The sequence below is a fragment of the Nycticebus coucang genome, chromosome 14 (assembly GCF_027406575.1).
Source record: "Nycticebus coucang isolate mNycCou1 chromosome 14, mNycCou1.pri, whole genome shotgun sequence".
NCBI classification, from domain to species: domain Eukaryota; kingdom Metazoa; phylum Chordata; class Mammalia; order Primates; family Lorisidae; genus Nycticebus; species Nycticebus coucang.
Window position 1 is genome coordinate 7,187,787 of NC_069793.1, and position 22,839 is coordinate 7,210,625.

Here is a 22,839-nt window from a genome sequence, read left to right on the forward strand (position 1 = left end):
CTTGCCTCCCAGCCCTGGCCCTGGGCTCACAGCTGGTTCCCTCACTGGTTTTTCTGCGTGAAAGACAAATCTGGTGCCATCTTCCTGGCTTCTCTGCTGACTTGCTGGGGACAGGCAGGGTTTCCTCCCTGGGTGTAGACTTCCCACACCCAGCCCCAAAATATCCCCCAAAAGGGCTGACCTGGGGGCAGGGAGGTGGTAACTCTCACCTGAATACTCAGGTGGGTGCCCCACACTTTGATGCTGTACTCACACATCCAATCACATGCTTCTTGGTCTTCAGAGCCCTCATGAGACAGAAACCACAGAGTCATTTATTTTAACAGGGCAAGTTTAATGTAAAGATTAACTCTACTGGAAGAATACTGTTTTTAAAAAGTTTTACAGAAGCCCTGGGGTTGAGGGAAGAAAACACTTGAGAGGAGGTTCCCTCTCTGAGCCTGGGATACAGTCATCTCACGAAAAAGGGCCACCAAGGCCCCTGGATGATGACAGTTTCTGGGTGGCTGGAGTCAGAGTCTGCACAGTCACATGCAAGCGGGAGACGGCTCTGAGGAGGGCAGATGGGCCGAGGCTGCTGGAGCTGAAGGGCGATCCCTGATACCTGGTCCATCCTATATACACCACGTCAACTCTACTTAGCAAGAGTCAGTGCAGTCGCATTCACGGGGAGCTGGAAGACATCCTGGTAAGTGCCACATACTAGTTTGGGCAGTGGAGTGGCTTGGGCTCACAATACAAAGAAACTCTGTCCCCAGAGGGCTATGAAAGGACACTGAATGGAGAAATCAATTTCTGCTGGTAAAAAGGCAGCTGGTGTAAACTCTCAGAACTCCCCTTAGGACAAGAGGAAAGAAAAGAGCACCCTTAGTTACTGGACATCTGCCAGGTGCCATGTTCTTTCCATTTCACAGATGAGTAAACTGAGGCTCCTAGAAGGTGGAGCTGGGCTGCTAGCCCACCCCCCACCACGGTATTGGCTGAATATGCTCCTTACAGCCCCCCAGGGCTTCCCCTGGGGACAGTCCCTTAGAAGAGCCCTGGCAGCAGGCGGTAGGGCACGGCAGCAGTGTAACGCTCCCAGTCCTTGCCATACTTGTTGGCGCAGCGGTGCTCGTCCCGCAGGCAGCGGTGGATCAGCAGAATGGCCATGTAGATAATGTAGAAGTAGGGCAGGAGGTGGCCGCCCCCGCAGGCCAGGCAGTAGGCCAGGCTGCCCATCAGGTCGCCGGTGTAGTTGAAGTGGCGGGCCATGCCCCAAAAGCCCGACACCAGCAGCTTGCTGTGGTGCTTCTGGCCGTCGGCAGACGTGTATGAGCACTCAATGGCCTTTGGCTTCCTGCCCCAGATGAGGCAGCGGCCATCTGTGCGCCGAAACAGGTCCTTCTGGTGGTTGGCCATGCGGAAGATGTAGTAGCCCAGCAGGCCCAGCAGCAGGACGCCTGCAGCATGTGCAGGAGAAAGCTGCACGGGGTGGTAGACCAAGTACAGACCCTGGGGGCCAAGAGGGATGGCGTCACGGGGTGCCTCCTGGGGGAGCAGGCAGGTGCCCAGATGCCCAGGACAAAGCCTGGCTCTGCCTCTGACACATATCATGCCTCGGTTTCCTCTTATGTAAAAGCACCTACCCCAATGGTTACTGTGGGCCTCCAACGAGTAAAAACCCACCTGCCTATCTACCTCTGTACGTACACACACACATTCACATCCTATGTAGGGAAAATATAAAATATGCAACATAAGAAATATAACTTGAATGTGATGTTGTGATGGTCAGTTTTGAATGTCGATGTGGCCAGGCCACTATACTCAGATGTCTGGTCAAACACTATTTGTAGGGAAGGTATTTTTAGAGCAGACTGAGTAGAGCAGACAGCCCTCTGCAAGGTGGGTGGGCCTCGTCCAATCACCCGACGGCCTTAAAAGACCAACTTCCCCTGAAGCAGAGGGAATTCTGCCATAGCAGGCCCCTGACATCGGCAACACCAGCATTGCCCTGCACCCTGAGGCTGCCCTGAAGAGTCTGAACTCACCAGGCAAGTTCTTCCTCTTATACACACACACACACAGATTCTACTTCTCTTTTGGCCTCATTCCAAAACCCTAATACGTATATATGACAGTACAGAAAAAATGCTTACATACACATAACGTGCACACGGAGGCTAAAACAAGGGCTGGCACACGGCAAGAGCTACATAAACGAGATCTGCTGTTACAGATGCCCAGGCTGGGTTGTTCACAGAGCCAGAGGGCCTGTAATGGCCAGGCTGGGAAACGAGCACCCACCGTTGGTAAACACGGGGCTCTTCCCCTCGGCCGGGCACTCTGCTGCGAGCGTCCTGTTTGTCCAGATCCTGCACCACCATCATCCATGGACTTGCTATAACACCCAGCACCTCACTGGCCATGACCTGAACTCTGACAGAGCCTTTCCACACGGTTCTCTCCAATCCTGACTGATTCCATCACTCTGCCCATTAAGCCAGAGCCCTGGGGCGTACCCTTTCTGGGTTGGCCTCCACACTGCTGGAGGCAGCTAGTAGCATCTGTTAGGGTTTCCAAGCATCCACCTCGCATGGGCACCCAGCACACTGCTGGCTCAAAACAGAGCTGCTCCCACGTGGGCTACAAACCCTAGCCCATGGCCTGTGTCTGCTGGGTCACCTGAGGACTGAATTGCAGAGGCCTCACTGGACCAGACCCGCCTTCTGAAGGGCTCCCCACCTGCCTTGCCCCCTCCTCACCTGCAGTGTGTACAGGTATGGCAGCCAGACGCAGTCTCCCCAGCCCAGGTACCACCCAAAGTGGTCATGGCAGATGTCCATGGTTTTCAGGTACCAGGCCTCATTCCAGAAGAAGTCCAGCACATAGATGGCCTATAATACAGGGGCAGCCACTGACCGACCCAGCTCTCCTGGAGCACAGACAGGAGCTTCCTGCCATGCCCGGGACATGGGAGGGCCAAGGGTAGTGGGGAGTACAGGAGTCTTTATCCTTACTCCCCCAAGCCCATGGCCCTGGGGGTTACATCCAGGCCAAGCTCTTAGTGCCTGGAACGGAGCCTGCAGAAGAAAGGGCTGCATTCACCCCCATCCCACCTGCCATCTTGTCCTTGCCACCCCAGAGACGTACAGGGCCTTCTTCACCCACAAAGGGCCCTTCCACCCAGCTCTCCCCTCAGCTCCGTGGGGGCCTTCTGAACAAACCTGATCCCTGCCACACTCCACCCCTGCTCAGCACATGTGTGCAGGGCCTTGCTGTTTTCAAGATAAAGATTCCATGAGGCCCACAGAGCCCAAACAATGCAGCCCTATCCATCTCCAGGCCCACCTGGCTCTGAGCTCCTGAACACACTCTGCTTAGGACTCGGGACATTCCTCAGTCTCCTACAACAGGGACTCTGCATGGGCCATTCCTTCCACCTGGAGCACCCCCTCCTGCCTCCACCGGACCAGGTCAATGCCTACTCACTCCAGATCCTTCCCAAGTGCCATCCCCATGGGAGACCTTCCCAGGCCAGGTGGCTTTTAGATTTTCTCAGGGCCCAGCAAGCGCCAGTGCTTTTACCCCTTTGGTCCCAACAGGTACCTGCAGGACATTGACCAACACCATGGAGTTGGTCACATGGCCATAGAGCTCCTGCTGCTTAGCCGCAAAGGACAGGTTGATGAGAGTCCAGGCAACAATCCCAGGGCGCCCGTTGAAGAACAGCTTGAAGTCAAACCACTTCCCAATTCGGGGGTTAAACTCAATGCCCATCATGTAGTTGTAAAAGAAATTGCCTGTGAATTTGCTAAAAATAGAAATCGAAGATATATTCAGTGGGTAAGCACATCTCACAGCACACACATGCTTAGCAAGACCTGGGGTCCCGACAGCTTGCGTGAGCCACCAGGACCCACCTGGCCGACTCCCCAATACCCTAATGTTTTCTTGTTTTCTATTCAGCTGTGGTCAGCAGAGATATCCTTAGCCAGATGTGAGCCCTCAATATGCCACTCTACTCTGGGGAAGGAGGGAGACTTCAAGTGCCAGGCAGGGCACAGAGAGCTGTAGGGCTGGCTCAGTGGGGCTAAACGTGCTACTGGAGCCCACACACGTGGTGTGAAGTAGACTCGGGGCATCTGGGCCCCTCCTGGCCCCGTGATGCTACAAATTATGCCAAAGTAGAGAATGAAAAAAAGCATCCTGTCCAAAGCCATGTGCTTGCTGTTCACACATAGGGATTTCTGGGTTAGAAAATCCTATTTTCAAGGCCAGTTCCTTCAGTTAGGCTAAAGAGACAGAAGCAAAACACATGGTCTAAAATGATGTGATTGATTACAAGGCTCCCACAAGCCATGGGAAGAAGGCCAGCCTCATTATTTGATAACATACAAGCTAGTAAGTACCATCCTCCAAAGACATTTCCCAAGAGCCTCGGTGTAACAGAGGAAATATATACTTTGTTTTGGGTCTTCTGGACTAAATTGCGAGCTCCACTGCCTACAACTGTCTATAAGAAAACCACCAAACATCTGTGGGTGGATTGATGGATGGACAGAAGGGTGAGTAGGTGGACAGCTAGATGGGGAAATGGGTGGGTAGATGAGTGGGTAGATGGATGGATGAGAGGGTGAGTGTGTAGATGGATGAATGGATGGGGAGACGGATGGATGGATGAGATGGGATGAGTGGATGGATGGATGGATGAGGATGGGTAGATGGATGAATGGACAGATGGACGGGTGGGCAAGTAGATGGCACAGATGAATGGATGGATGAGTAGATGGATGGGCAGGTGCATGGATAGGTAGGGGGATGGGTGGGCAGATGGATGAATAGACGGATGGATGGGTATTGGATCAATTGATGGGCAGGTGGATGGTGGGGTAGACGAATGTCTGACCACTGTCAAGCCCAACATACGTAAGAATGGGTACCGACTAGAAGGGCTTTCCTGGGAAGCTGTTACGTTAAAGTTACTAAGACAAAAAGACCCCTCACTTAGACTGTTTCAGGCCACATTCACTACTCACTACTAAGAGGCAGTGAATGGGCTGCCTTTGCCTCCATCCAGCAGTTGTCTTTCCAGCTTCCCTGCTCCCAAAATGGCCCTATAGGCCATGACTCAGTCACTGTCAGCTGCATTCTTCCTAAGGCCAGAGAAGTCTCCAGACATTCAGAAAGGATATGCCCCAGGGTCAAAAAGGCTCCATTCCCCTCTCCCTCCGAGGCCTCTCAGTCCTCAGGACTCTCCAGCCTCCCAACCAGGGCAGCAGAGACAAGCGCGGGGCAAGAACAGAACTTCCCCCATCAGGCACAGCCTCTACTAAGAACATACCAGTCTTGGGCACTAGTGGGAAAGAAGTAGCCCTTGATCATTGCAAAAGTAGACACAGCGTAGCCGAGGATGTTGGCACACCACAGCAGCGGGATCCAGTTGTCAAAGATGATGGTGGGCGAGAACCAGAACAGGAGGTGGGAGTTGGCAAACCAGAGCAGGTGCGTAATGAGCCAGGCCTGCAGCCCGTTGATTTCATACTTGTTCACGACCCCTGCAGAGGGGAAATGCAGAAGTCGAGCATTTCCCTGACCCGCAGCAAGGGGCCTGGATGGGCAGTCACATGCCTGGAAGGGCCCAACTGCTTCCTGGGCCTTTGCTGCTGCCCAGGCCCTTATTCAGTGTCCTGACACCATCCCTACAGAGGCTGGTCAGCATCTGCACCTATCCCAGACTCCCAGGACAAAAGGCCAACAGCATCCCTCACACAAGTGGCTGAGGAACCAACTGTTCCCACTGAGTCCTTGGAAGAAGACAAGGAGGTGACTCTAGTCCTCGGGTTCTAAGTCTCCTCAAGTGAACACAGGCCGAGTGACAGGCCTGAGGTTTGTCAGGGAGGGTGGGGCTGAATGGCAGAAGCAGGTGGAGAAGGCCAGTGCTCCCCATGTAAAAATCAGGGAGAGTCTCAGTCCCCCCGGGCAGGGACAGGATGGATTTCCTGTCTGCACCCCACACAGCATGAAGCTGGGCTCTTCACAGGCTCTCAGCAATGGCGAGGGGTGCATTGACAAGGCCTCCTCGCAAACACGGTGCCACTGAGGCTGGGCATGGTGGTCTTTTAGGAAACTGCCCCATGAGTTGATCACATTATTTACCGTGGGAACAGGGAAGGGGCCAGAGCCCATCAGTGGCTTCTTACGGAGGAAAGTGACATTTAGCCTTGTATCTGGGATGGCCGCAGCTCCCCTCAATCCTTTTGAGGCCTGGTACAGGCTAAACTCATTTTTATTTTGGGAGAAGCCTTAGGATGGAAGCGACAAGGGGAGGGCAGTCCCTGGGCTGAAGGGGGCAGGGCACTACAGCCCTGAGGGGAAGCTGAAGGAAGGGAGGGGGCTAACCTGCAGGTGTCACAGCCCCCTCCTGGATGCCGCCTACGTAGCCAGGCAGGAACTTGTGACAGAAGTCAGGAAGCCACATGTACAAAAGCACCTGTAACAGAAAATGTTACACCAAATTGCCTGCAGCCTGGAGAGTGGACTCCATTTCAACATAGCGCAGAAATGAAAAACCCTATGTTTGGTCTTACTCAGAAGAGGCTGCTGCTCCTGGGAGCTGGGACTGCAGGTTCCCTGAAGGATTTGAATAGATTCCTGAACAGGAAATTCCCCTACTAGCCAAGGCACTGAAGTGCCCCCACGCCTCCGGCCCTGCTCACCCTCTCAGGAGAGTACACACACCTTAGTTACTTTTTGTTGAGGGGGGTGGATTTTAAAAAATGAGATATAATTGACACACCATAAAATTCACCAATTCAAAGTGCCCAATGCAACGGCCTCTAATGTATTCACCAGGTTCTGCAACCATCAACACTAGCTAATTCCAGAACTTTTTCATCACTGCAAAAGAGATCTCCAGGCCCCTTCAAGGTTACTCCAAATTCCCCATCCCTGCAGCCCCTGATGACCACAGACCTTCCTGTCTCTATGGATTTGCCTACTCCGGGCATCTCATGTAAATGGAATCACACTGCACATGGCCTCTGTGGCTGGCTTCCTTAGCACGGTATGTTCAGGGTTCACCCACGCCCTCGCATGTGCCAGAACTTCATTCCTTTCTACTGCCAGGGACAGACAGACCACACAGTGTGCCCCTCCGTCTGTGGACAAACGGATGGGTGTTTCTGCTTTTTGCGATTCATGCTGCTCCTGCCATGGTTTTACCCAAAGGGACAAAGAGACCTGAACCGAGAAGGATTGTGAAGCCCAAAAGCTTGGACCCTGGGGAGAAACAGCAAATGATGACCCAAGCCTTCCTCGCAGGAGGGGAAACCCAGGCACCTGCCTTCTTCTGGTACTGTTTAACTGGAAACATCATCATGGGTTCAGCCAATGAGCAATGCAGCTTTTGCCAAGGGTATTGTGAAAAAAAAACCCTTCCTCAGGAACTCACACCATGGGAGACAAAGGTCTTGGCATTTGCCAGCAGTATCTCTGGTAACTGAAAGCTTCTCTTCAGGGTAGGGATGCTCTTTCCCATGGGTGAGTGCAAGACACGCCTCCTACTGTGTATAAGGTCTCCCAGCTGGCCGGGCCCTCCCGAGTCTCACTCCTTATCCCCAGCTTGTTCCTATAGGGCTGGGCACGCTCTGGAACTGCTTCTAGGTACCCACTAAGGTGTGTTGAACACTGATGCCAACAGGTGCCTCTTGTTCTGTATCTGACAACAAACCCAAGTACGTCTGAGTCTACGTAAGGCCCTGCTGGGTCCTGGCAACCTGAATGTCAACCCGAGTCAGGATCCCCCATTCTAGACAAGGCAAGGATGATCCCAGCAGGAGGGCCCACTCCCCACGGGCAAGGGTGCTCACCTGGAAGGTGACCCACAAGGCATAGAGCTGGGCCGCTTTCGTCGTCACAGGCGGGGTCCTGGCCAAGATGTCTGAGAGCCGACCATGCCCAGTGATGATGTCCACCACAGGGGCAGTCAGAGCACAGCCGTACTGGTCACAGGTCATGATAAAGTAGTACACGATGAAGGGCGCAAAAATCAGCAGGAAGATGACACTCGCCAGGGAGAACCAGTCCACCTCCCTGCAGGGCAGATGCAGCTGGTCACGTGGGCCCCTGATCCCTTGACCTCACGCAGGAGTCCGAGATGGCCGCATGTGGGGGGCCCACTGTTTGAGCCCACAGCACTGTGAGGGAAGGCTCAGCTCTAGTGCCACGCCCTCCCCTCCCCGCTGCGGAAGGAGCCACCCTTTCTGCCTGCCCCACTGCCATCCATCGGCAGATGGACGGATCTGTGGGTGCCCCTGAGAAGCCCAGGGCCTAGGACACAAGAGCAGGAAGGCCTTTCACTGCCACCCTGGCTTGCTCAGTTCCGGCCAGGGAAGACTGTGGCCCACACAAGGTCCCATCACTCTATGGCAAACAGCATGACAACAGCGTCCCAACCCAGGGCAGTGGGAGAGAACAGGTTGCCCTGAAAGTCCATATCCTTCTACCTTGTTTGAGGATGGCATATCCTAGTTTTTCTTTTTTTAATTTCTTATTCTGGGAACCTGAATAGGTTAGACTTGATGATAAAAAAATGTTTCATAAGTCATTTATTCCTTTGGGTACTTAAAATCCCAAAGGCTAAAAACCTCTAAAAGACCAGTATATTTTGCAACTGGGAGAAGGGGCAAGATCCTTACCAGGCACGGCCCCACTGTCCTTGAGATGCAGCCTGGCCATTGGAGACGCTGCCTGGACTCTTGTTTTTGGGGGTGCTGGCCTGGGATTTTGCAGCCATTAGGCCCTGCGGGAAGGAGACACCTTGCTCAGATTGTCCCACAGAGAACAGACACCAGCTCTCCCTCCTGCGTCCACCCCTCTCTCAGGGCCTGGAGGGGCTGGTCTCCTTCGTCCACTTCCCCAGTGTGCCTTGTGCCCAACAGCAGGTTCTGGCCAGGGAGGGACAGTCCCATCTTAGATTCTCCCCCCTGGAGCTTGCGGCCATGTCCACCTGGCCTTTCCATGCCTGCTCCTGCTGGCCTCAGTTCATCCTCAGAACACTCTCACTTCTTACAGCCTACCCCACTACCCCTCTACCCCCCCACCTCGTACACCCCACTCTACCACTGCCCCCTCTGTTCAGGGACACAGGGATGTTTACTCATCCTTGAATATAGTTCACCCCATTTGTAGGCCTGCTACTTCCTCTGCCTAGCACACATTTGCAGGTGTCCTTGTTCTGGGCTCATGAAAAATGTCCCTTCCTCTGGAGACCTTCCTTCTAGCCAATGTAAATTGGCTGCTCCCTGGGTTCCCTGCCAAAGCCCTCCACCTAGGACTTTTATTTTCTTAACAACTCTCCTCACCATATAGAATTATTTATTTGTATACATGTGTGCAGTCTGTCCCTGGCTCCCCCAGGGGAACATAAGTACCCCAAGAGCAGGAATCCTGAGTCCCCTGCATTGCTTCAGTACCAGGAACTAGACCAGTGGCTCTCATAATTAGACCAGTGGTGCCCAATAATCACCCTATGAAAACAGGGGACAGGGAAGAGAATTCTGTAGGTACCCACAGCTGCTCCACATGGTTGTAATTTGGGGGAAATAGCGACACCCTCACTTCCAGAACATGTTCAGAACTGTGAAACTTTAAAATATCAGACTTTTTAAAAAGATGCTCTTAAAAGCTTTCAGAGAAAAACCAGTATTAAGAATCACGGTAGCCTTGGCGTTCTCAACAGCAAGCTGGATTCTAGAAGATAACGATGAAAAACTTTAGTATTCTGAGGGAAATTTTTTCTTGACCTAGAATTCTATTCCCAAGTGAACTAGTATTTAAAGAAGATGGCATGAGACCCAAGGAAGTGGGGTCCAAAACCACTGCCCAAGGGATGCCCAGGGGCAGGGCCACAGCAAGGTCCAGGACGGCTGCTGAGGTCCACACTGGCACAAGGGGAATGGCTGGAAAAGAATAGAAATAAAATAGTTTTGCTATGTTAGAGTGTGCAGAAAAATTGATATGCTTGACAGCTCTGTTAGAGAATTCTGAGAAAAATTAGTAACAGATACACAGAAACTCAAACAAATGGAAAAAGTGAGGTAAGCAAGAAAAATAAAAAGTCATACAAGGGGAGAAAAGAAAACAAACCATACTTACAGGACATTACTTGGCTCAACCATGTACACTATGGCTATTGACTATGATGTGCAGAAGGAAGTCTGCAAAACTGGGGGCAATGAAAGCAAATTACTTAGAAATAGCTAGATAAACAACATAAAAATAGCTAAAAGAATGAAAAGTTTGCTGCTGCCCAGCCGGACTGTGGGATGTGGTAAAGAACTTTGTGGTAAATCTTTTAACATTCTCATGTTTTTTTAAGTGTTAGCATTGTCACTTGGATTAAAAAATTTCCATTCATTTAACAACTTTCAATGATGAAAGACATTTTCATTATGCAGTATGAGAAGTGGAGTCTCATTAATTCAGTTCACACGGGTTAGTTTGTGAAGCTCCTAAGATGTCCACGGCAGGGGTAAGCGTTCTCGACGGGCAGGGACCCCGTCTCTCTGCAGCACCCCTGACATTGAATGCAGAGCCTGGCAAGTGGCAGTCACTCAAGTTCGTAGAATCGAAGCAGACAAAATGCCAAAAGAGGTATTTTATACCCTAAGCAACATCAATGTTGGAATCACCTAGCTTGTATTCCATAGTCCCCTCCAGAGGCTCTCCTGTCCCTTCTTGTTGACCAGCAACACCACAGGCTTGTCCTGATGGAGTCTTTTTCACTGGTTCCAACCCAAACTTAGCAGGTCAGTGCCCAGCTCCTGACCCTGATTTTTCACACTGCCCTGTTTTCATCACCAGCCCCCATGAACACACCTGCCACTCTTCTTACCCCAAGTCATAGACAAGCCCCATGGAGGCAATGCTTGGCACCAGCATTATCCTTCAATTATCTAATGTGCTGGAAAATTGCAAAAAGTAAGGCAACAAATATCTTTAGAACTTAGTAATGGAAAAGTCAAATGGAGAATATTGCCAACAGGACAAAGTGTGTCTATCTTCTAGGGACTAAGACAAGTCCAAATTACTATTTTTATCTTACTACAGAGTTCATTCACCCCGGAGTCAGCTTATCTGTCATAAGCAATGAATTTTGTAATAAACATATAAGTAAGGTCTTGGCAGTACATAGCTGGAAACAGAGGCGGGTGTGCTCTATTTTACCCCCAAGATGCACACACAGCAGTCAACGCTTGAGAACAGCTAACCAGTTCGTTTTTACTTTTTCAAAGGTACAAAGTCACAGCCTGCGCCAGGGTCAAGAGTGCTGAGACGCACTTACCTTCAGCCTTCTGTCCCGTGTCTTCACTGCAGAAATGGCAGCTTTCCCTCCTGAACTGGCCCCTTTAAAAGGCCTGGATTCTCCTGTTCCACCAGGCCTGCTTGAAGCTTCTGCACACACTGAACACAGCCCTGCAGGGGACACAGTGAAGGGGAAAACCCTCAGGGAGCTGACGGTGTCCAGGACCCCTGAGTGTTCACCTGAGAGAGCCAGCTCTGGTCCACACTGTCACCAGCACCAGCCAGGGCTCAACTGGGCTCACCCAGATGAGAGTCACACAGGTAGGGAAGGCTGCAAAGCCCAAACTGCTGAGCCACAGAGTATTTTGGTTATCAACTGCATAGCAAATCACCCTTGAACTCAGTGGCTTAAAACAATCAGTCTTTTGATTATCTCTCATGCTAGTTATGACTTGGGCAGCGGGATAGTCCATTTAGAAATGTATTACTCTTACAAGTGGTAGAGACTGAAAAATAGACATGCCCCCAACTGGATTTCAAGATGAAAAAGAATGATACAACTCAGAATTGGTGAGGGAGAGAGAGCTACTTCTAGAGGTCAGGTAGACCTAGAAGATGACCCAGCAGGTAGGAATTTATTCTGGAAATATACTAAGGGCTATGTAAACACACAGATGCAAGAATTTCCATCAGAGTTTGCTGCATATATTTGCAAAATAATGTAAACAACTAAATAATATGAAAATGAGATAAATAAGGACACACCCATCCACAATACTCACCAACTGTGAAAAAGAACAAGCTTACTGGGCGGCGCCTGTGGCTCAGTGAGTAGGGCGCCAGCCCCATATGCCGAGGCTGGCGGGTTCAGGCCCAGCCCCGGCCAAACTGCAACAAAAAAAAAATAGCCGGGCGTTGTGGCGGGCGCCTGTAGTCCCAGCTGCTCGGGAGGCTGAGGCAAGAGAATCGTGTAAGCCCAAGAGTTGGAGGTTGCTGTGAGCCGTGTGACGCCACGGCACTCTACCCGAGGGCGGTACAGTGAGACTCTGTCTCTACAAAAAAAAAAAAAAAAAGAACAAGCTTACTCTGTCTGATGTCTTATTGGTGAGTTACAATGTATCTTTAAAATGACTCTTCAAAAGCAACACACCAGGCTCGGTGCAGTGCCTGTGGCTCAGCATCTAGGGAGCCAGCCACATACACCAGAGGTGGCAGGTTCGAACCCAGCCCAGGCCTGCCAAACAACGACAACTGCAACCAAAAAATAGCTGGGCATTGTGACAGGTGCCTATAGTCCCAGCTACTCGAAAGGCTGAGGCAAGAGAATCACTTAAGCCCCAGGAGTTTGAGGTTGCTGTGAGCTGTAACGCCATGGCACTCTACCAAGGTGACATAGTGAGACTGTCTCAAAAAAAAAAAGGCAACATACCAAAACTTGGTGTTTTTCCCTTTATTTTCCCCTAATTTTTCTAGTATACATGCACTTTTAAAAAAATTAATAAAACAGTAACAAAAATGTTTTAGGCAGCTCTTAGAGTCTTGAGAGCCATAATTCTGGGAACAGGGGTGGCTTTAACAAGGGTGTGTGGGGTGGGTAGAGGGAGGGGAATCGGTGGGATCACACCTGTGGTGCATATTACAGGGGTATTTGCGAAACTTGGTAAATGTAGAATGTAAATGTTTTGGCACAGTAACTGAGATAACGCCGGAAAGGCTATGTTAACCACTGTGATAAAAATGTGTCAAATGGTTAAAAAAAAAAAAAAAAAACAAGGGTGTGTGCCCCACCCGACCCCAACACCCAAGGCATAGGAGGCCAGCCTTTGGGGTGATCTTTGGGTTTACTTGCAGTGTTTCCACTCATTGCCCCCCAAATCTGTGTGGTCACTCAGCTCTCACGTGTGACTGGCAAAGCCTCATTTGCTAAATTCAAGGACTGCTTCCTTTACCCTGTGACTCCTTCAAGGTCCTGGAGCTGGAGAACTCTTTCCTAGGCAGGGGGCCGGCCTGGTACACTTTAAGAGAGTCAAGGTTCCCTGCTGGGAAGTGGCAGTTTCTCAGGCCTCTAGAAATAGCCATGATCCCCAGGTGGAAATAAATGCCCAGAGACCCTGATCTCTGATTATAAAAGGTAAATATGGAGTTTGACAGAAGCTATACGCTTCTGCTTTCAAGTCACAAAATATGTGCTCACTCAGCACCGTAGCTCAGTGCACCAGCCACATACACAGAGGCTGACAGGTTCAAACCCAGCTGAGGCCACCTAAACATCAATAGCAACTGCAACCAAAAAATAGCTGGGTGTTTGTGGTGGGCACCTGTAGTCCCAGCTACTTGGGAGGCTGAAGCAAGAGAATCACTTAAGCCTAAGAGTTTGAGGTTGCTGTGAGCTGTGACGCCAGAGCACTCTACCAAGAGCAACACAATGAAACTCTGTCTAAAAAAAGAAAAGAAAAGAAAAACACGGGAGGTGCCTGTAGCTCAAAGAGTGGGGCACAGGCCCCATATACCAGGAGTGGTGGGTTCAAGCCCAACCCCGGCCAAAACGGCAAAAAAAAAAAACATGCTCACTGAAACACAAGTTTAAAAGTCAAAAGCGGGAGGCGGAGCAAGATGGCAGCCGAGTAACAGCTTCCTTGCATCTGGGCACCGTGAGTCTGGGGATATAGGACTCCAGGCATCTCTGGCTGGTGGGATCTGCCTATCATCACCCCTGAGAGGATACAGGGAGTCAGCGAGAGACTTCTGGACCCCAAGAGGAGGACTAAAACAGTGGAAAACCGGCAAGTGGTCACGTGTGTTCAATCCATCTAAACCCGCCCGCAACTGTAAGTTCAGTAGCAGCGAGACTGCAAACCAGAAAGGCCTTACCTGTGAACTGTTTTGGTGTCTTTGGACTTGGCCCTCAGCTGAACTGCCTTGGGGAGAGCCTGAGCGGGAGTGCGGAGAACTTTGGCCTTTGTCTAGGGCCCCAGTCTGAGCCGCTGAGCCATACGGAGCTAATAGTGTTTGGCTCTGGGTCACAGGCAGACATTGTGAGCGATCTGCCCCGGCAAGCTCCGCCCTCAGGGTCGCAGAGCTGGAATTGGGTGGGAGCTGGTAACCCAGGGACCAAGTAGCCTAAGGGCGGGGTCTGAGCCACCTTGCAGCCCTAACCCTCGGGGGCAGAGGGAGACCAGTTTGACACACAGGGTAAGTGGATAGCCACTTCAGCAGGGATTCCAGCGACAAGCACTTCCCTGAGAAAGCTTCTGCTCAGTAAGTGAACAAGTTCAAAGTGCCTTTTAAGTGGGCTGAAGAGAGATTTAGTGTGTCTACCTGCTGGGGTTTGAGAAACTAGCAGCCTCCAGTCGTACCAGAACTGTGATTAACATCTCATACCCCAGAAGACGACGTGTTGCCCAGACAATATTCAATAACATATACATACTGCTTTGTTTTTGGTTGTGTTTTTTTTTATTGGAGGGGGGTGTTTGGTTGTTTTTTTTTTTTTATTTTGATGTTGTGGATTGTTGTTTTGTTTTTTAAGTTCAACCTTTTCCATACAGATCCTTTTTCTTTCTCAATTTTTCTAGTTTAATTATAATTTCCCGTTGCTGCCTATTTCAATAATTAGAACTTCATTTTTGTTAGTGTTTCTACCGCTATTATTTGATTTTTCCAGCCAATTTTATCCCGTAAAGTTTTCTGTTTGCTTGTTTTGGTTTGATTTACAGCATTTTTGTCTTTCCTCTCTACTTGGTGGAGGTGTGGTACTGTGTCTGATCAGGTTAGCAAAGAGCTGCTGACCTCAAGGGAACCACCCAACTGGGCACCCCCAGAAGGTAGTTTTTTTTTTTAAGGTTGTATCAAAGTACCCTACTGTACACCTATATTGCTCTGTCTCCCTCTTTCTGTGCCTCTCTTCTTTTTGTCAATATTCCTTTTACCCACCCCCTCTCCTTTCTCTATTTTTCTTTTTTTTTTTTCCTTATCACTCGGTCCTCCTTTCTTTCATTCCTTTTCTGCTCTTAAACCTTCTCACCCTTCTGGTCCTGTAACCCTTAGTCCACAGGCATGAGAACTTAAAGAGCAAGAGGAAGTGAAAGGAAAATTAGGGCAAGGAAACAGATAAAAGAAATCACCCATGAGGAAGAATCAGCAGAAAACTCCAGGCAACATGAAGAACCAGTCCAGAACAACCCCACCAAGGGACCATAAGGTAGCTACTGCAGAGGATTCCATCTATACAGAAATGTTAGGAATGACAGAAAGGGAATTTAGAATACACATGTTGAAAACAATGAAAGAAATGATGGAAACAATGAAGGAAACTGCTAATAAAGTGGAAAATAACCAAAAGGAAATCCAAAAACAGAATCAAATCAGAGATGAACGATATGAAGAATATAAAAAGGATATAGCAGAGCTGAAGGAAATAAAACAGTCAATCAGGGAACTTAAAGATGCAATGGAAAGTATCAGCAACAGGTTAGACCATGCAGAAGAAAGAATTTCAGAAGTAGAAGACAAAGTTTTTGAGATAACTCAGATAGTAAAAGAGGCAGAAAAGAAGAGAGAGAAAGCAGAACGTTCACTGTCAGAATTATGGGACTTTATGAAGCGTTCCAACATACGAGTTATAGGAATTCCAGAAGGGGAAGAAGAATGCCCCAGAGGAATGGAAGCCATACTAGAGAATATTATAAAAGAAAAATTCCCAAATATCACCAAAGATTCTGACACACTGCTTTCAGAGGGCTATCGGACCCCAGGTCGCCTCAACTCTAACCGAGCTTCTCCAAGACACATTGTGATGAACCTGTCCAAAGTCAAGACAAAAGAAAAGATTCTGCAAGCTGCCAGGAGTAAGCGCCAGTTGACCTACAGGGGCAAATCCATCAGATTGACCACAGACTTCTCTAATGAAACTTTTCAAGCAAGAAGACAATGGTCATCTACCTTTAATCTACTTAAACAGAACAATTCCCAGCCCAGAATTCTGTACCCTGCTAAGCTAAGCTTCAAAATTGACGGAGAAATCAAATCATTTACGGATATACAAACATTGAGGAAATTCGCCACAACAAGACCAGCTCTACAGGAAATACTTCAACCTGTTCTGCACACTGACCACCACAATGGATCAGCAGCAAAGTAAGAACTCAGAAATTAAAGGACAGAACCAAACCTCCACACTGATGCAAAAGATAAAACTAAACAATGGACTCTCACAAAATAAGACGAATAGAATACTACCACACTTATCAATTATCTCAATAAATGTTAATGGCTTGAATTCCCCACTGAAGAGACATAGATTGGTTGACTGGATTAAAAAACACAAGCCATCCATTTGCTGTCTGCAAGAAACACACCTGGCTTCAAAAGACAAATTCAAGCTCCGAGTCAAGGGTTGGAAGACAATTTTTCAGGCAAATGGAATTCAGAAGAAAAGAGGAGTTGCAATCTTATTTTCAGATACATGTGGATTTAAAGCAACTAAAGTCAAAAAAGACAAAGATGGTCACTTTATATTGGTCAAGGGAAAAATACAACAAGAAGACATTTCAATTCTAAATATCTATGCACCCAATTTAAATGCTCCCAGATTCTTGAAACAGAACTTACTCAGTCTGAGCAATATGATATCTGATAATACCATAATAACAGGGGACCTTAACACTCCTCTTACAGAGCTGGACAGATCCTCTAAACAGAAATTAAACAAGGATATAAGAGACTTAAATGAGACCCTAGAACAACTGTGCTTGATAGACGCATATAGAACACTCCATCCCAAAGATAAAGAATATACATTCTTCTCATCACCCCATGGAACATTCTCCAAAATTGATCATATCCTGGGACACAAAACAAATATCAACAGAATCAAAAGAATTGAAATTTTACCTTGTATCTTCTCAGACCATAAGGCACTAAAGGTGGAACTCAACTCTAACAAAAATGCTCGACCCCACCCAACGGCATGGAAATTAAACAATCTTCTGTTGAATAACAGATGGGTGAAGGAAGAAATAAAACAGGAAATCATTAACTTCCTTGAGCATAACAACAATGAAGATACAAGCTACCAAAACCTGTGGGATACTGCAAAAGCAGTTTTGAGAGGAAAATTCATCGCTTTAGATGCCTACATTCGAAAAACTGAAAGAGAGCACATCAACAATCTCACAAGAGATCTTATGGAATTGGAAAAAGAAGAACAATCTAAGCCTAAACCCAGTAGAAGAAAAGAAATATCCAAAATCAAATCAGAGATCAATGAAATTGAAAACAAAAGAATCATTCAGAAAATTAATGAAACAAGGAGTTGGTTTTTTGAAAAAATAAATAAAATAGATAAACCATTGGCCAGACTAACGAGGAATAGAAAAGTAAAATCTCTAGTAACCTCAATCAGAAATGATAAAGGGGAAATAACAACTGATCCCACAGAGATACAAGAGATCATCTCTGAATACCACCAGAAACTCTATGCCCAGAAATTTGACAATGTGAAAGAAATGGATCAATATTTGGAATCACGCCCTCTCCCTAGACTCAGCCAGGAAGAAATAGAGCTCCTGAACAGACCAATTTCAAGCACTGAGATCAAAGAAACAATAAAAAAGCTTCCAACCAAAAAATGCCCTGGTCCAGATGGCTTCACTCCAAAATTCTATCAAACCTTCAAGGAAGAGCTTATTCCTGTACTGCAGAAATTATTCCAAAAAATTGAGGAAGAAGGAATCTTCCCCAACACATTCTATGAAGCAAACATCACCCTGATACCAAAACCAGGAAAAGACCCAAACAAAAAGGAGAATTTCAGACCAATCTCACTCATGAACATAGACGCAAAAATTCTCAACAAAATCCTAGCCAATAGATTACAGGTTATCATCAAAAAAGTCATTCATCATGATCAAGTAGGCTTCATCCCAGGGATGCAAGGCTGGTTTAACATACGCAAGTCTATAAACGTTATCCACCATATTAACAGAGGCAAAAATAAAGATCACATGATCCTCTCAATAGATGCAGAAAAAGCATTTGATAAAATCCAGCATCCTTTTCTAATTAGAACACTGAAGAGTATAGGCATAGGTGGCACATTTCTAAAACTGATTGAAGCTATCTATGACAAACCCACAGCCAATATTTTACTGAATGGAGTAAAACTGAAAGCTTTTCCTCTTAGAACTGGAACCAGACAAGGATGTCCTCTGTCACCTTTACTATTCAACGTAGTGCTGGAAGTTCTAGCCAATACAATTAGGCAAGACAAGGAAATAAAGGGAATCCAAATGGGAGCAGAGGAGGTCAAACTCCCCCTCTTTGCTGACGACATGATCTTATACTTAGAGAACCCCAAAGACTCAACCACAAGACTCCTAGAAGTCATCAAAAAATACAGTAATGTTTCAGGATATAAAATCAATGTCCACAAGTCAGTAGCCTTTGTGTACACCAATAACAGTCAAGATGAGAAGCTAGTTAAGGACACAACTCCCTTCACCATAGTCTCAAAGAAAACGAAATACCTAGGAATATACCTAACGAAGGAGGTGAAGGACCTCTATAAAGAAAACTATGAAACCCTCAGAAAGGAAATAGCAGGGGATATTAACAAATGGAAGAACATACCATGCTCATGGATGGGAAGAATCAACATTGTTAAAATGTCTATACTTCCCAAAGCAATCTACCTATTCAATGCCATTCCTATCAAAGTACCTACATCGTACTTTCAAGATTTGGAAAAAATGATTCTGCGTTTTGTATGGAACCGGAAAAAACCCTGTATAGCTAAGGCAGTTCTCTGTAACAAAAATAAAGCTGGGGGCATCAGCATACCAGATTTTAGTCTGTACTACAAAGCCATAGTGCTCAAGACAGCATGGTACTGGCACAAAAACAGAGACATAGACACTTGGAATCGAATTGAAAACCAAGAAATGAAACTAACATTTTACAACCACCTAATCTTTGATAAACCAAACAAGAACATACCTTGGGGGAAAGACTCCCTATTCAATAAATGGTGTTGGGAGAACTGGATGTCTACATGTAAAAGACTGAAACTGGACCCACACCTTTCCCCACTCACAAAAATTGATTCAAGATGGATAAAGGACTTAAATTTAAGGCATGAAACAATAAAAATCCTCCAAGAAAGCATAGGAAAAACACTGGAAGATATTGGCCTGGGGAAAGACTTCATGAAGAAGACTGCCATGGCAATTGCAACAACAACAAAAATAAACAAATGGGACTTCATTAAACTGAAAAGCTTCTGTACAGCTAAGGAGACAATAACCAAAGCAAAGAGACAACCTACACAATGGGAAAGGATATTTGCATATTTTCAATCAGACAAAAGCTTGATAACCAGGATCTATAGAGAACTCAAATTAATCCACATGAAAAAAGCCAACAATCTCTTATATCAATGGGCAAGAGACATGAATAGAACTTTCTATAAAGATGACAGACGAATGGCTAACAAACACATGAAAAAATGTTCATCATCTCTATATATTAGAGAAATGCAAATCAAAACAACCCTGAGATATCATCTAACCCCAGTGAGAATGGCCCACATCACAAAATCTCAAAACTGCAGATGCTGGCGTGGATGTGGAGAGAAGGGAACACTTTTACACTGCTGGTGGGACTGCAAACTAGTACAACCTTTCTGGAAGGAAGTATGGAGAAACCTCAAAGCACTTAAGCTAGACCTCCCATTTGATCCTGCAATCCCATTACTGGGCATCTACCCAGAAGGAAAGAAATCCTTTTATCATAAGGACACTTGTACTAGACTGTTTATTGCAGCTCAATTTACAATCGCCGAAATGTGGAAACAACCTAAATACCCACCAACCCGGGAATGGATTAACAAGCTGTGGTATATGTATACCATGGAATACTATTCAGCCATTAAAAAAAATGGAGACTTTACATCCTTCGTATTAACCTGGATGGACGTGGAAGACATTATTCTTAGTAAAACATCACAAGAATGGAGAAGCATGAATCCTATGTACTCAATTTTGATATGAGGACAATTAATGATAATTATGGTTATGGGGGGAAACAGAAAGAGGGAAGGAGGGAGGTGGGTGGGGCCTTGGTGTGTGTCACACTTTATAGGGGCAAGACATGATTGCAAGATGGACTTTACCTAACAATTGCAGTCAGTGTAACCTGGCTTATTGTACCCTCAATGAATCCCCAACAATAAAAAAAATAAAAAATAAAAAAATAAAAAGCGAAAAAGGCCCTTTTCTCCTAACTCCTATCCATCCCCAGGAGTCATTAAACTTTAATGTAAATTCTTCCAGACTGTTCCACAAGTTATTATATAATATATACCCACTCTCCCTCTTTCAATTTCTTTTCAAAAATTTGTTCAAATCCAACTTCTTTTGCAACACAGCTGCTTCACTTTGTCACATCTTGTTCACAGCTACTACGTAGATCTACTACATAAATCTACCACTGGTTTTCTTTTTTATTAAAGCAGCAGTTGCACAGGAAGATTCTGTTAGCAATATTCCAAGATTTAATAGTACTTGATTGAGTTTTCACCTTGCCAACCATCCTGGTTTTTCAAGAGAAGGTTATCTTGCAGGTGGAATAATGTACCACCCTGCCAGCCTCCATCCCTCCTCCCTCTGTGCAGAAAGTTACCGTTGCAAAGAGCAAACTTTCATTCAAAATAAATCAGGATGCCCGTGTGGAATTTCTCCTCTCTTGTCAACCCTGATCCTCGGCTTGGGGTCCTAGGAGGCTGAGAACTTCCACCCTCGCCGCACTTTCCACCACACATCAAGGCCCGCGGTCCTAGTAAAGCAATTCAGCTTCTCCTCCCCCCAAGGGCCGTCGGGCGCCCCTAAACCTCCGGCCCTGCCTCACCTGAGCACCAGCTGCTCATGTGAGAGCAGGACCCTCTCCACCTGCGCGCGCTCCCTCCTCACCTGAGCACAGCCTCCTGCCCCAAAGCAAACGCACCCCTTCCTACCCTCACCCCCACTCTGGCCCCTCACCTGCGCACCTGAGCACGGATTCGCCACCTCTCCTGGGAGCCCCCACCTCACCTGGACACCCCAAACTGCTTCACCCTCACCCGTGAGCGGCACTGCGCTCCGCAGAGACCCGCGTCCCGCCCGCGTCCCGGCCGTGCAGGGGCCTCCTGCAGTCCCGCCTCCGGTCTGACGTGATGCGATCGGCGACCAATCGTAAGCGGGCCTTGAACGGCCGGCAGCCCTGCGCGCCGCGATTGGCCGAAGCACCTGAGCTGACTCCCGGCCCACCTCCCGCGCCACTCGGCGGCGACAAGAGGAAGATTGACGGCCTGGCCCGCCCCGCCTCCTCACCTTCCAGACCCCAGGCGCCGGCCGGATCCCAACTGCACCGCCGCGGAATCTCAAAGGGCCACGACTGAGCTCGCTTGCTGGGTCTGGGGAGAGAAAGGGCCGGGAACACCCAAGACTGGCTGGGATTGGGTAGAGGCCCGGTGGGCCACGCTGCGGACGTGACTCGCTGATCCACAGACGTGGAGGGCGTGGGCCTCCCGGTGCCTCAGTTTCCTCCTCGCCCCTGGGGCTTCAAGGGCACGCGACACACATTTATTGAGCATCTAGTGTGTCCAAGTGCTGTTCTAGGCCCTAGGTACACAGTGATGAGCACAACGGATAAAATACCTGCTCTTGGGACTCATCTTAGGAAGGGGATCCTCAATAAACACGAGTAAACAGGATGTCCGAAGATGAAAGGTAGAATGGAGAAAAATGAAGCTGGATAAGACTCAAGTGTAGGGGCGGTGCCTGTGGCTCAAGGAGTAGGGCGCCGGCCCCACATACCGGAGGTGGCGGGTTCAAACCCGGCCTTGACAAAAAACTGCAAAAAAAAAAAAAAAAGACTCAAGTGTAGGAGGCGCCAGCTTCATTTAGAGGTGTCAGGGAAGGCTTTTGCTACAAGACAGTCATAAGCTGAGCCCTGGAAGTGACTCTGAGGTGGTTTAGAGTAAGATGTTGGTTAGTGATCACACTAATGTGCAGGAAAGAAGCAGGATTGAGGAATGGGAGAAAGCAGCAGTGCAGGCAGGAGCTTCTGCCAAGCTCTGAGGAAGCTCCTGTGATAAGAGAGCCCATTGGAGTTGTCCTGTTGGGCACGAATGGCCAGCCATATGTTCTTGCCTCCATTAGTCATTGGGCACCGGCCACCCTTGCAAGCACATGGCATTGGGTGAGGCAGCCCTGGAGGGGTACGCAGCTAAGGTGTCTGCTGACCACACACCCAGCAGCTAGGGTGACAGGCCTTAATGGCAGAGAGATCTGATCTGCATGTCTCTGTGGTCCTCCATACAAACAAGTTCAACACGCAGTAAACACCCAAACCTACATTGAACAGCTATGAACAATTTGCCACATTTCATTAACCCCTCTCCAGCTCTAGCTTGCTGTCTATGTACGTGTGTATTTTTATTTTCCTTTTTCCCCCATGAGCCATTTGTTAGCTGCAAATACCGTGATCCTCCCCCCAATACTTTAATATCCATCT

The 22,839-nt window shown here is 47.9% G+C and overlaps 1 protein-coding gene across 5 annotated transcripts; it reads right to left on the minus strand.

The window, feature by feature from the left end:
- Positions 1–322: 322 nt before the first annotated feature.
- On the minus strand, positions 323–21,479 carry DHCR7 (7-dehydrocholesterol reductase). Of its 5 annotated transcripts, none has more exons than XM_053561869.1 (9): positions 21,375–21,479; positions 11,330–11,460; positions 8,682–8,785; positions 7,854–8,076; positions 6,385–6,475; positions 5,327–5,540; positions 3,592–3,796; positions 2,748–2,879; positions 323–1,494 (listed from the first exon to the last, which is right to left on the minus strand). In XM_053561869.1, exons 3-9 carry the CDS (start codon positions 8,777–8,779, stop codon positions 1,030–1,032), a joined length of 1,428 nt encoding a protein of 475 aa, XP_053417844.1. In that variant the 5' UTR covers positions 8,780–8,785; positions 11,330–11,460; positions 21,375–21,479; the 3' UTR covers positions 323–1,029. The 5 variants fall into 5 exon arrangements, with proteins under 5 accessions (XP_053417844.1, XP_053417843.1, XP_053417846.1 ...); XM_053561868.1 differs by having other exon boundaries at positions 21,332–21,436; XM_053561871.1 differs by having other exon boundaries at positions 21,404–21,424.
- Positions 21,480–22,839: the final 1,360 nt, after the last annotated feature.

What these genes read in the sequence shown, in the direction of transcription:
- DHCR7 (XM_053561869.1), bottom strand. Translation starts at nt 8,779, where the DNA reads ATGGCTGCAAAATCCCAGGCCAGCACCCCCAAAAACAAGAGTCCAGGC. An exon ending in GGACAGTGGGGCCGTGCCTG is followed by an intron (nt 8,077 to 8,681) that starts GTAAGGATCTTG and finishes TCTGCCCTGCAG; the next exon opens with GGAGGTGGACTGGTTCTCCC. An exon ending in CCTTGTGGGTCACCTTCCAG is followed by an intron (nt 6,476 to 7,853) that starts GTGAGCACCCTT and finishes TTTCTGTTACAG; the next exon opens with GTGCTTTTGTACATGTGGCT.